At 39.3% G+C, this 15,200-nt stretch overlaps 1 protein-coding gene across 1 annotated transcript; it reads left to right on the top strand.

Moving 5' to 3' along the window:
- Positions 1 to 1,043: 1,043 nt before the first annotated feature.
- Positions 1,044 to 3,208, top strand: LOC131696248 (skin secretory protein xP2-like). Its single transcript, XM_058984800.1, has 2 exons — positions 1,044 to 1,127; positions 1,654 to 3,208. The coding sequence occupies exons 1-2, from the start codon at positions 1,116 to 1,118 to the stop codon at positions 2,701 to 2,703; spliced, it is 1,062 nt and encodes a 353-aa protein (XP_058840783.1). The 5' UTR covers positions 1,044 to 1,115; the 3' UTR covers positions 2,704 to 3,208.
- Positions 3,209 to 15,200: the final 11,992 nt, after the last annotated feature.

Below are 15,200 nucleotides of genomic sequence, written 5' to 3'. Positions count from 1 at the left end.
GAAATAAAATGACACTGGAGGTTGCAATGATGTGCGCAAGGATTATTTGGAAATACTCATATCAATAAATAATCTTATGGCATAAAATACTCTTATTTATAGTACTACGCTTTCGAACTTTCTTCCCCTCACTACATGATGAAGCAATAAAAAGCACATATTTGCATCATACATACTCACACTTTATTAATCACGCATATATCTCATTTTTAATAAAGATAAAGATTTTAATAAAGTGGAGAGAAAATAAATTAAAGGGGGTGTCGATCTTACCCCTATGGGGTGTCGGTTTTACCCGCAGTGCTTACAAAAAGTCACTTTGTTTTCCAAGTTTTACAACCAATATTTTTTAATGAAATTAATTTTTTGAAGCGCTGAAAAAATTAAGTCTTGTTAAGAATTTTCTGAAGAAGAATTCTGCATAAAAATTATAATTTTATTGGTTTTCTGGCAACTTAGAAAAAGTGTTATGCTTAAGGTGTCGGTTTTAACCATAATTCCCCTACAATGATCTCTATACAAACATTACCGACTAGCCTAATTATTGTAATCAATCTATTTTCTAACGTGATTTTACGACCACCCGATCAGGCACGCGATAATCCACTGAAAACGCGCGATCAGTCCCGGTAAGGGTAGTAACAGCTCCACACAAACACGTGAGAGAACTACCCTGCCCCAACCCGGCAAGAGATTGCGAGCACCACTCAATCTCAGCATCTCTTCAAGCCACCACCGGCGGCGATGGGAAGGAAAACTCCGACCATTGAGTTTCCCACATGCGGGAGACGCGGCACCCGGCATCAACACGGTGAGCATGAGAATAATCCATAGCGAGAGAAAGCCACCCATCGAAGGATCATCGCCACTCGATTTCTCTCTCTCTCTCGCTCTCCGGTTGGGTGACTCAATCTCACCCTTTTGCAAGAACCGATCGACTGCGGAGACCTCGCCGCGCTACGAACCGACCGAAGGGGGAAAATCTACAGGGGCAAAAGCATTTTGTATAAAAGACCCTGGCGCGCTACCGAACACCATCCAGTACCCAGTTGGACTTCAGTTCGGTCTTTAACCCACCACCACCATCACCGCACCAGCATCGTAGGAGCATCACAATGAAATTATTGGTACGTGAGGACCGTTTATTCTCCGGCAGCGATTAAATAGTGTTCTGCTAGTGTTCTGCAATTTCCTGCAAAAAAATAGACTACCGTTTGACGTGCCGAGATGGCAATCTGAAAGTGAAATCAAGTTTGTGAATGTGTGACTGGAAAATTTAATTGAATGATGCAAGAGTGCTTGTTTGAGTGTGTGGAAAGGACTTGTTATTGGGCAACGGTTGCACATATGGACTGAATGGAACAGATTAGCATATTAATGCAACCTGTTGGTGCAGTGGAACTTGTTCGGTGACAGCTTACTTTGTGAGGAAATCAGTGTGTCGAGTTGATCCGGTAAAGCTGAGCGTGAAAAAAATGGACTTTCGCTTTCGGGTTGAAACGTGAACAAATAGTAATCTGTTGGAGATAATCGAGATCGATAGTCGGGGTCTTTGGTGGTTTATAGCGAAAACCTTCAAACGTTTCCCTTTCCGTGCAGTTGTTACTGGAAAACAATGTGTGGATTAACATATCTTGTTTGTTTTCATTACAGGTGTTAATAGGTATAGCAACACTGCTGGTTTGCAGTATATCGGCCGAAGAAAAGAAGGCCGAAGAAGCTAAGCCAGTCGAACAGGCTGAGAAGAAACAGGACAAACGTGGACTGTTCGATCATGACTTCGGTGGACACGATTTCCACGAATACGAGGGACATCATCACGAACATGTTGATTTCCATCCTCATCACGAGAAAACTTTGACTGTGGTCAAGAAGGTTGCCGTGCCGTACCCAGTGGAGAAGCACATCCCATACCCCGTCGAGAAACACATTCCGTACCCAGTGAAGGTCGGAGTGCCAAAACCATACCCCGTGTACAAGACCGTCCATTACCCAGTCAAGGAAATCGTCAAGGTTCCAGTGCATGTCCCAGCCCCGTACCCTGTTGAGAAGAAGGTGCCATACCCAGTCCATGTTCCGGTTGACAACCCAGTCCCAGTCAAGGTGTACGTGCCAGCTCCATACCCAGTAGAGAAAAAGGTTCCAGTTCCAGTTAAGGTCCATGTCCCAGCTCCATACCCAGTTGAGAAGAAGGTTCTTGTGCCGGTCAAGGTCCCAGTTCATGTCGAGAAGCCATACCCAGTCGAAAAAATTGTCCACTACCCAGTCCATGTTCCAGTCGATCGCCCAGTTCCAGTTCACGTGCACAAACCAGTACCGGTTCCGGTTGAAAAACCAGTCCCGTACCCAGTATACAAGAAGGTCCCATACCCAGTCCATGTCCCATATGACCGTCCAGTCCCAGTGCACGTGGAAAAACCAGTGCCAGTCCCAGTCAAGGTACCCGTGCCCGCCCCGTACCCAGTAGAGAAGCACGTGCCATACCCAGTGTACAAGAACATACCTTACCCGGTTAAGGTCCCAGTTGACCGCCCAATCCCATACACCATCGAGAAACATATTCCAGTCGAAGTCGAGAAACACGTCCCATACCCAGTTAAGGTCCCAGTCCATGTTCCAGTGCATGAGGAACATCACCACGAAGAAATCCACCACTTCGAAGATCACGATGGCCATGATTTCCACCACGAACACCATGAATAAGCGAAAATTGTGATAAAGCCCCTCCTCTCCTCTCCTCCTCTCACTCATCCCGTATTAATAGTAGTTTCCTCGTTCCTGTTATCTCACGCCAACATACAACTAACCCATCCAAAGAAACTAATCTCTCTCATTTGTACCAGACAAGAATTACCTGATTTTCAATCCAATCATCATACGTTAACGTTCGTGATATTGACTAAGTTACCATTTGTTTTACGTGTAGAAGCTAAACAGACTACAAATACTCACCCCGCAAAAAGCAAAGTCCGTCGTCCCAAGTAATCGGAAAAGTTCGACTACAAACGAAGAGTGACTTTCCGTTTCGAAGGAAAGTCAGCTCGTTTTCGATTAATTTTCCTAACCATACTTAAAGCAGCCAACAAAAACTGAGCGAAAGAAACTGAATTGTTATTTGTTTCACCATTATTATTATATTGTACCAATCGACCGAAGAGAGTGGAAAAACGTTGAAAATACTGATTAAAAAAATATACCAAAAATCGTATACCTCTGTTGTAGTTCGCGCATCTGTCCGGTTTTGAAGAAACATCCGTGAGCTGCCAAGTGTGGCCAAACTTTTACAACCAACCAAGCAAGGTCCAATTCGCTTCCGATGCAATCTAACTAACAGTTTGTATACCGAATAAGCAACACTAAACATAGTGGATTTCACTTATCAAAACAACAGCGACTAACATCAATCAGCCAAGTATGACTCCGTACATTGTTTGGGTGTCCCGGCCACTTCTGGTGTATGTAGCCTCAAGCGTCAAGCTGTTACAAAAAATAAAACTAGTTAATAAAGCAAACCAATTTCAACAACTAGCAACACATCCGCACCGCGGTACAGATTATAAATGTGCGGACGCGCGTTTACCCAAACTGGACATTATATGAAAAAAAAAATCACATAAAAAAGAGGGAAACATGATCGCCACAATCACTACTGCTGCTCATCAAATGTTCCGCCAGAGTGCGGCCAGTTGCACACCCACTCTTGCGCCGCTGCGTTGCTGCACCGAAGCATAACGCCAAGCGCATAATCGCCGAAAGGTGCCATCCTTTTGCTAGGGTGCGAACAGTCACAGCTGGTATGATTTAATTTCACATCATCCGAGCACCCGACCCCCACAAACCGTCTTACTTTAGGTATATAATCCAAAAGTCGTCCGACATACACACACACGTGATCGGGTGCATTGCGGTTTAATCGTATCGAAAATAAAATGCAACATTACACAGCTCTTCTAAACGTGAGACATCGCCGCCCGGTGGGAGGTTGCGCAAGGATTGCGCCACATCGAATCAATAAAAACAAAAGTAGCAACAATATCAACAGCAATAACAACAAACTAGCTGCAGCATAGGTATAGTTACCTAGTGCATTGGGACAGTTCAAGATTTACAGCTCGCGCCTGTTTTGATGGAAGAGAGGAAAAAGCGAAAGTCTCGATCGACTGACCCAGATCCTGGCAGCAGCGTGTTACGGCGAGGTGGCTTGGCCTAGGCAATAATACATATATTATACATACACCGACGGTAACTTGTTGGTACCAGCAGTGAACCAGTTTAACGATCAGGTGGAAATGATCGATGTAGTTTTGCAGTCGGAAATTGGGAAATTCATACGTTTGGTTTCAGTCAACAGGGTGGAACCTTGATACCTTGTGAATTCCTTCTTAGTTCTTATAAGATGAAGATGTGCGTCATAATGTCCCGGACATTATGACACACATTTATTTTCGGATCTTATGACGCACCCCTTATACGTCATAATGTCCCGGACGTTATGACGCTCATTTGATATCGGATCCTATGTCGCAGTCTATATCCGAAACCAGTGGCGGATCCAGAGGGAGGGTCTTGGGGGTCCGGACCCACTCCGAAATTTTTTAAACTTCTTGAAAAATTTTAAAATATTTTCTATTTTAAATTCTCTAAATTCTTCTAAGTTTAAAAATCATTCCAAACCAGATTCGATTACCAAAACCAACTTTAATTAAATGAGGGCATTACATATTACGTATTGTACAATAAACATTTCAAAGTCGAAATTTTGGACTCCTTCCGAAATTTTTTTCTGGATCCGCTCCTGTCCTAGACACTGCGTTATGACACAAGTATGATTTCGGATCTGTTGACGCATTTTTGGTTTCAGATGTTATGACGCACTCCTGTGCGTCATAATGTCCCGGACGTGATGACGTACCACCCTTCGGACGTTATAACACGGTGCCTATTAGATAGCAATAGTAGCGCCAATCTGGACGTATATTGGTTCACTCCTTTGTAAGTGCTCGGGAGTATGCTCCATATTGTTCCGCGGCTCCGTTTCCTTTGGTCCAGCATGTGAGTCATCATCCTCCACCAGGGATGTACTGCACCTCAGAGCAAATAAAGAGAAGAAGAAAAAACGCTCTTTGCACTTTTCAAGCGAACCACCGCTCTTCTCTTTCACAATAAACCTCTTCACTCCGATGTGTGTCGCCCCCGTACGTGCATTCTACTCCATGGCTGCACACCTCAAAGAGTAGAAATGGTGGATCTTGGTCCCACGCGCACGGAAGCAGAGAAGGCAACCAAAAACATCTTAAAAATGTTCTCTCGATCAATATGTATCTGTAGTTCGATTTACCTTCCTACCTGCTTGCCAGTGAGGGGAGGAACAAAAAAGTGGCTCTTCAGAGGATGGCACCTCTTTGCGCGAAATTGTGCAGCTCTTGGTGCACAATTTCGCGCACATCGCAGTGTTTTTGTGCTGCTCTATTTTTCATCGGTGTATTTCGCTCTTTGTGCACATTGTGTGAGAAAATAACAAGCCTGTCCCCAACTACATCTTTTTTTTTAATTTTGATTATAGAGGTTTTAACCTTAGGCTCACTCGCCTCTTGGGGTTAGAGAAAATTCTTATGGAAAAATCTCTAACCCTATGTGCGGGGTTGAGAATCGAACCCAAGTGAGCTGCGTACAAGGCAATCGATTTACCAACTACGCTATGCCCGTCCCTCTACTACATCTTGTGCTCGATGGTAATATAAGAGTAAACTTTGAAGACGTTACTATCTCCACCACATGGCCGCCTTAAGACCATTCGGGGCCCCTGGGCACTATTGAACTAAGGGGTCCCTATCATAGAACAGGTATAAAGAGATGTATAATAGCATGGTTCTGCATACCACTCTAAGACTCTTCTAAATTTGAACCAAAAGGTTCAACTATAAAGTTTGTATGGCAAAAGCCATCAAAATAAATGGAGAAAATACATGGTTATAGATTCCACCACAAGATGTACATTATACATGCAAGATGATCTGAAAAATTATTGGCAAGTGACATTGTCATGCGCAGGATTTCAAAAAAAGGAATATCCCGGACACCCTAAGGTAGACTTATTTGCATTTAAAGCGATAAACCAGCATACTAAGGGCTCTTATATAATTGTGCAAAAGGTACTTAGGGGAAATGTAAATAAAAGTCGCTCTAACATGAGTCATAGGTATGTATCGATAACAAAATTTGTATGGCGTGTCATAATCGTGCATGGAAAATTTTCCATACAAATAAAGCATCAATTATTAACTTTGGCTTAATTAGGTCTATAAACAATAGGTTAGATGCATTGTGAAGGAAATGAGTCAGGGAATCTAGAAAAAAAACAATAATTTTTGGTTACAGTGTTGCCAAATATTCCAGTTTAAAACTTAAACTGCATTTATCTCACAATTCGTGTATTTTTATTTTGAAAGCAGTTTTGACAGATTTGAATAGAAAAACATTCAATACATCAAGATAATTTGTGCAATCCCCGATCAGAAACACGTAACAGAAATATTTCAAAACTATACCTCGCATTATTACTTGTTACAAATTTCTGTTACTAACGAGACCTAATTTATAACACAATATGTTACAATAATTGTGTTTCGTTATAATCTTGTTATTGCATTCGGATCAGGTCCCCAGACTCAGTAATTTTAAGCAAAAATCACCTAATTTCTCAGTACGTTTTTTGCTATGTCTCAGTAATAAATGTCAAAATTCTGAAAACGCCGCTTTGTAGAGATTTTTTAGACAAGTTATGTGACATATCTAACTCAGTTTACCCCAAAATGGCTTTTGTCATAAGATAGCATAACAGCGACAATGTGCACTATTCTGCAAAATATTTACTAAGCTTTCATTCATAAAATCAAAATTTTCGAGCGCAAGGTGTCAAAAATGGCGTCCAAATGGTGGCTCCAGCAATAGGTGTTTTGAAATCCGACTTCATCTGCGGACACGACACCGGTCGCAATTCGTCGTCTACAAACAGAAATCTAAAACGATCTTGAATATTACATTCCATAAAGGCGCCCCAACCTAAAACCGCGAAAAAATTCGTTATAGAAACAAAATGGCGACCACTTGAAAATAAAGTATCGTTTTTTCGCATAATTTGTCCACTTTGGCCGGCTGTAAAAATCGTTAATGATCAAAATATTGCGATTTTGTGGGTTACAGCGCTTGTCTTCTTTTAGGCAGGCAAAATGCGAAGTTGATTGCACTAGTTTACAAGAAAAATGAAGCTACGAAAAAAAGTATTTTGAAGACTAATTTTGGGTCGCTGAATACAAAAACAATATAATTTTTTTTGTTCAAAGAAACGATTTTGTGATTTCTCAAAAAACTTGTTTTTGAGTACTTTTTTTAGTTTTTAGTAAACATTTCGTGTGAAAATAATCCAATTAATTTAATCAATATGCACTTGAAAGGTGCTGAGATGCCCTTTCCAAAAACGTATAATATGTATCGATCATATGTAAAATTTTTAGTGTTACAAGTTAAAAAAGTAGATTTTTGACTATTTTTAAAAGTTACTCATTTTTGATTTATTTTTTTTACAGAAAAGCCATTTTTTCTAACCTTTTAGAATCTGAGATGACAAATAATATGTTAACGTTAATTTTAAGCCTAATATCACTAATATCGGATGGAAAATGTCGATGCTATGGCGCTTTAAGTGAAATTAAAATTTTGTAATTTAGCAGACCCTGCCCTGATGTGATGCACAGAGTCGCCTGGCCGGACAAAATCTCAAAGTTTTATTTTGGGTTTTTCATAATTTAATATTTTTATCTATTTGTAAATAGATTGAATAGAGTCTCCTCAAAATATAAAATATTGAGAAGGAAAGATAGATTTTTTACAGAGCTTCAAAGTGATGATTTTTCATAATATGTCTAAAGGGGGCGCATAATAGTGTTTGAATACCTGGGGTTCGTAATATAATTGATAAATGTCTCCTAGCATTGAATAATGTGTATTCTGCTAAAAATTCACTACATCAATTTTTTTGAATATGAATTATTAGATATAGTGCTCTTTATATTCGTAAATGTTGAATTTTCGCACCATCCTAAGTGCCAAAATTTTTGGACAAAGAAATTAAAAATTGACATAAAATATGAATTCAGCGCCACAAAATTACCCTAATGTGAAGTTTTCATCAAATTCGGGCCACTTTTGAGGTTTTGTCCAACTTTTGTATGAAAGGTGATCGTTGTGCGGCGCTTCAGAGGGTGTAGCATTGGTCTCATAAACCAGTCGTCAAATATTCGAGCCCCTTTCGGGATGGAGTCTCAGTAGTATCGTAGCACTAACCACGTAAAGTTCTGTAAATTATAAATCGGTTGCGAAGTCTGTTGAAGCAGAAGACGAAAATTCCTGTGAGGGATTCTACTGCAAGGCTTTGTAATAGCAAGACGTTGACGAAATGTGTATCTGCACAGTTCAATAAATAGCTACCACTTAATGGAATTAAAAAAAAAATCTTGTGTATTTCTGGAAAGTTTTACGTTTTATTAGGGTCCAGTAGTTAATGAAATGCGATATCAGGGTTTTTAGGATGGGGACATGGTAGGGGACTACTGCTGGATGCAAGCTCGAGAAGGCTGCACCCAACACAAACGATAACTATCAAGGGTAGAAGATCATTTCAGCCGAAAGTAGAAAGGTCGCTTGTAATCATAATAAATGTGCATTAAATCTGTTGGGTTTTTTTTCTTTCAAACGGATCCTTTTTGAACGAGATATTGACAAATAACTAAAAAAAGTGCCCAAAACACCATTTCAAAGAAATCTCGACAATGCTTCCGTGAAAAAAATTGGACTTTGTTTTCATATTCAGCGACCCAAAAGTGGCTTGGAAAACACCTCTCTTCGCGATTACCTTACAAATTGAAAAATCTGTGACATTAGATTCTGAAAATATGAAAAAAATATTTCTGTAATAAAAAAATAGAGCAAAAACAAAAAAATCTTCAAAAGAGAAATTGAGTATGATTTTCGAGTTCAGCGACCCAAAATTAATCTAGAAAACACTTTTTTTTGCATCTTAATTTTTCTTGTAAACTAGTGTAATCTTATTTAGGATCAAAATAGATATGTGAAAAACAGAACAATTTTCACTCAGTGCTTGATAACATCAACAGTTTTTATCGGATTTTCGTGATCTTGGGCTTAAAATTCACGTCAGAAGTTTGTCTGTCACACACAATTTTAAAAGATTTTTTGCTAAATTGTTTTTTTACGAAAAATCAACTAAAAATGAGTGATTTCACAAAAAAATACTTTTCTTGACTTTAATTGTTGATATTTAATCCAAACATGTTATACGTTTTTGCAATGGGCATATCAATCCTTTCGAATGATGAGACATTGTGTTGATCGAAAGATTTGTTCCTGAGATATTGACCAATAACTGCAAAAAGTGCTCAAAAACACGTTGCGTTGCGTTGCGTTGCGTTGCGTTGTGACGATGATTTTGGCGGATTGCACACTGACTTCATCATGTTTGACTGCTGATTATCTAATAAGAGTTGCTTAGGAAGTGGTAAGTAGGAATTCATACCAATTCGACCCATATTAAAACCTCAACAGCATGATAACCATCATTGCCGGCCGCCCCCATCTCCATCGTTCACGGGGAAGGATAAAGGATAAGGTAGACAGGAAGTGTTGATGCTCCACCTACTTAACGGAAGGACGACGATTCATCAGACTCTTCCATAGGTGTCGCGGAGTTGGTAGTTTGGAAGGGTATCAGGTCTAGGATTCGCTCCAAGCAAGCGATGCGACCTGTAAAGCATATTTTATTAGGTACTTGTTTAGTTAGTCTGCGAGTGCACGATCACTCGAAAAAGAGAAGATCTTGTTTAGTTTTTGGTTCTTTTTAAACTCTGGGCAGCCGGCTACCGAGAGTATACTATGTTCCCTAAGCAAAAGCAATTTGAACTCCACACAGCCGACCGTGGGAGTATTGTCTAGAAAAGCTAATCTTATCTGCGTAATGAGCCGGATCACTATTTATTGCAACAGTATGCAAAAAGTGCTCAAAAACACGTTGTTCAAAAAATCTCAAAAACGATTTTTTGGAAAAGAAAATGAATATGATTTTCGTGTTCAGCGACCCAAAATTGATTTAGAAAACATTTTTTTCATAACTACATGCAATCAACCCAAAATCTTGTTTCGAGAAAACGCGTGTCAAAGTTTGAAAACAGTTTTTCGTGTACAATTTAAGTATTCTCCTAAGAATAGGTTTCTAAGATCACTAAACACTAATTTGAGGTTAGATTTGAAAAATTGAAAATGGCGGATTCAATATGGCGAACTAAAAAAGTGAAATATTTATTAATATCAATGAATATTTGGGGTCGGTGAACACGAATTTGAGATGAGATTCGACAAATTTCAAATGTTTGATCCAATATGGCGGCCAAAAAGTGATGTTGAATAATGTTCATAGTATTTTGATCAAAACAAGTGAACAATGAAGACAATGTTATGATTAGTTTTAAAGAATTCAAATGATCAACTTACAATTAATCCACCATTCCGGGTGCATACATAATTCCTTCTTTTTTCTCAAACCATTAGTTCTCCTGGATTCACTGTTCTCGGTTAGCAATGATCACTGTTCTTGCGGCGCTAACACCTAAACGCTCGGGTTAGGATTTTTACAGATTTTTTTTTAATTTATAACTCTAGGTAGAGTTAACCAATTTCGATGATTTATGTGTTAAAAGAACCGAATATTCTTTTAGTTTATACTAATGGAGACCGGATAACCATGATTCAAAACACCGGAGTTATTCCGGATTGCGTTGGGGTAAGTCGGTTTTAACTGTTTAAAAACTTGTAGGATTTACTAAAAGACATCATAATAAAGTAATTTGAGGTTTGGCCAATCTTCCCCGAGGGCCCTGGAATCGGTCGCAAAAGACCAACAATGAATACTCATTGGATTCATTGAGAAATTGACTTCAAGAATGACAAAGTCAGTGTAGGTGGCAGTAGATTATGTGTAAGATCCATTCCAACCATTCTCAAACTAGGAGAACACTTAACCGGTTCACCGGTGAATCCGCAATATGGTCGCAAACCTTCATCATGCGATATATCAAAAAACATCTCCTGAGCTTCAGAAGATGAACGAAGGCATTCAAAACAACTTTGGAGGCCGTTTGGCTGCGATGGTCTGTTCCGGTGAATCCAGAATATGGTCCCAGGGGTCACTTTTACAAAATCACAAACGCTCATCCTGCGACGTATCAAAAAACATCTACTGAGCATAACAAGGTGGCGAAAGGCATTCAAAACAAGTTTGGAGGCCCTTTGGCGGCGACGGATACTTCTGGTGAATCTCGAATATAATCCCAAAGGGTCCCTTTCTTCAAATCGTACCTTCAGCATGCCATATTTCAATAAATATCAACTAACCTTTACAACATGGTTGATTGCATTCACAACCGATATGGATGCTATTTGGCTGTGATGGTCAGTTCCGGTGAATCCGGAATCTACTCCCAGAGGGCCATTTTTACGAAATTCTATTTTGCTTGGTTACTGAGATATAGCGAGAAACGTGCTGAAAATTTTTGAAATTTTTTATTCAAATGTTTGTGTCTGGGGATTGGCTTAAGTTATCTTGATGCATAATTTTTTTATGTGTAAAATTATCTGAGAAACACATTGGCATAATCATTTTCAAAACAAAAATGCAAGCATTGTGAGAAAAATGCATTGTAAGTATTAAACTGGAAGTATAGCATATTTGCAACACTGTTACCAAAAATAACATTTTTTTTCTAGATTCCCCGATTGATTTCCTTCAAAACGCATCCCATTGATTGTTTATAGGCCAAATGAAGCCAAAGATATGAATAAAAGTTAAGAATTGATGATTTTTTTTCTATGGAAAATTTTCCTTGCACGATTATGACAGGCCATACAAATTTTGTCATCAATACACACCTATGACACGTGTGAGTGCGACTTTTGTTTACATTTATAGTAAAAACTTGCAACGTAGTCAACTGATCATCGTAATATTTAAGAGATCAATACAGAATAGATAGAATCATCCATTGTCTTCTTTGAATTGTTTATACCATTTATAAATTTCAAGATATTCAATCTCAAAAATTAAAAATCGTTTTTCTCGAAATGTGCTAAATGGCGCTTGTCATATGATAGCACAACAGCGACAACTTGCTTTACGCAAGCCAATCTAGAAAGATTTTCCACTGCCCGCTTCCCAGGCTGTCTGCGCTGTCAGAAATAATATCGACGAGTTATGAGTACAAAAATTGATTCTCACGGTAAAGATGGACAAGTCTGTCTATGCCAGGAGACATGCTGTGAACTCGAGTGATTCGTAGTTATGCTGCCTAAGCTCGACCCTCATTATCAGAAGACAAAAGTTAATCCCGTAAGATATTAAGCCTGTTCTAATGACCCTGCCACTTCTAGTTTCCCGATCTGTATACTGCTCTTACGTGAGTACTATGGCTCTAATTTCCCTACGCCCTACCCAGTAATCCCTAGCTAATTCAATGTCGTTAAAATGTAAAAAAGAAAATGTGACCAACACAGTCGAAATAAGAAATGAAAAAAAAAATACAAAAATCAACGCAATTCACCGCAAGTGACCCTTTGGGATCACTTCGGATTTGGTCCATCTAGGCCAAATGTTTTTAATGACTTCGACCATATTGCGAAGCTCAGTAGATGTTTTCGATACATCACATGGTCACATGGTGAAGGTATTCGATTTGATAAAAGTGACCTTCTGGAACCGGAATCGCGGCCAAATTGCATCCAAATTGGTTTTGAATGCCTTCAACCATTTTGTGAAGTTCAGTAGATGTTTTCTGATACGTGGCATACTGAAGGCTTGCGATTTGATAAAGGTGACCTTCTGGGACCATATTCCGGATTCACCAGAACTGCCCATCGCGGCCAAAATATTCTCCAAGCTTGTTTTGAATGTCTTCGACTATCTTGCGAAGCTCAGTAGATGTTTTTTTGGTGCGTCGCATGATGAAGGTTCGCGATTTCGTGAAAGTGACCCTCTGGGACCATATTCCGGATTCAGCGGAATCGACCATCGCAGCCAAATGGTCACTAACCTTGTTTTGAATGCCTTCGTCCATCTTGTGAACCTAAGTAGATTATGTCTTTTGATATGTCGCACGATTAAGGTTTGCGGTATGACGAAAGTGACCCTCTGGGACCATATTCCGGATTCACTGGTAAACCGGTCAAGTGTACTCCTAGTTTGAAAAAGTCTTACACACAGTCCACTGCCACCTGTACTGACATTGTCATTCTTGGAGTTAATTTCTCAATGGATCCAATTGGCATTCAATATTGGTCTTTTGTGACCGGTTCCGGGGCCCTCGAGGAAGATTGGCCAAACCTTAAATTACTTTATTATTATGTCCTTTGGTATATCCTACAAGTTTGAAAACAGTTGAAGGTTAGTCTCCAAAGAAAACTTCTATATGTTTAATAAAAAAAACCCAAATGGCAAAATCGAGTTACCCCAACGCAATCCGGAATAACTCCGGTGTTTTTGAACGATGGTTATCCAGTCTCCATTAGTATAAACCGATATCCGGTTCTTTTGACATATAAATGAATTTTTGAAAAAAAAATCAGCAAAAATACCAACCCGAACGTTTAGGTGTTAGTCAAGCTAAACATTAAAAAAATACCATGCACTTTGGTATCTCTCAAGTGCCAGTCCTGCACTCTTTTTCTGAACTAGTCACATTCCCAAGATCAAAAAATAGGAGACAACTAGAAAGACCATTCGGGACAATTCTCGCTTAAGCTGGGTCCCACTTACACGTGGGTCTCAAAACGTGAAATTTTTTATCTCATTCGATCATCCTCAGATATAAGCAATAAAACAGCTGGTTGTAGAAAAATTTTCTCGGACTTCTCGATTTTCATCAATTAATATCTGGCAGAAACCTTTATATCTCGGAAAATAATGAAAATAATAATCGAATAACCATATTGCTGGAAAGGGAAAAGTAGACCTTTCATTAATGCCAACAAAATTATACCAGCTTTAAAGCAGAATTCGTATTGGAATCATACATATTTGCATATAAATTATATGGGTCGCTTTTGTTGATTATATTTTGTTTATTATTATATGTAAGGCATTTAGATCGTAGCACTAGCCCTGCAATCGCCCAGTACACTAAGAACCGGCGGCGAAGTTTGTTGAAACAGGAATTCAAGTTCCGCAACAAAATGTAGTACCAAGGCTTACGTTTGGACTTCTCGAAATGACTAACACGACATTTTAGAAACATTACCACCGACTAAACTTTGAATTGAATACAAAAACAAACTTACACCCTGTTCTAGTCAACCCTAAGTGCCCTAACCTTGTCCACAGAGGCTGTACATAATTAAACGTTGACTAACCTCCGTGAGACAAGAAACTTGGGCTCCTTAAAAGCGAACCCTATCTCTACTCAAGTCAACCAAAGCGCTGTGAACCTCATAACTTTACTAGTTGTTTATATGCGCAACCTCGTCACCGTTCCACCACTACCACCACCACCGCCCCGCGAATCAAGTCGAACAGAGCAACACGGCATTGCACTCAAGAAACAACTAATGGTGCAAAAGAGCGCTACATCAGAATTTTGCAACTGCACCGAGATCGTTTGTTGGCCCCTAACCAAGAGGGTGTCACGACTTTATGGTACATACTTGAAATTTCCACCTATCTAAGAGCTGCTTTAGGCTAGTGGGTTGTCTCGGTAACATGATTCATGAATGAACAAAGCGAAGCAGAACATGCTCGATCGAACAATGACCGATTCTGATGTCGCCTTTTCTGATATGTACTGGACATACTGTTTGAAGGAGGAACGGAGAATGGTACGAAAATCGAAAACGATAGAAGCCATTTTTTCCGCACCGTGTGTTAGATCTTTATGGAAATCAATCAGCTTATGTTGAATATTGATACATAACTGCTAGTACACGGTGTGGTAAAAACTGCTTTTTTTCTTTTTCGATTTTTGCCACATTCTTTACTCAATCTTAAAGTACAGGCGAAAATCAAATCAAAACATAAGATAACTACTCTCGCATGACTAATTTAAGTAGCTCTTAAGGTGGAAAGGAGTTGTGCAATCCACGATTTT

This window comes from Topomyia yanbarensis, unplaced genomic scaffold, assembly GCF_030247195.1.
Source record: "Topomyia yanbarensis strain Yona2022 unplaced genomic scaffold, ASM3024719v1 HiC_scaffold_99, whole genome shotgun sequence".
Classification (NCBI taxonomy): Eukaryota; Metazoa; Arthropoda; class Insecta; order Diptera; family Culicidae; genus Topomyia; species Topomyia yanbarensis.
This window is presented reverse-complemented; position numbering and strand designations above follow the sequence as displayed.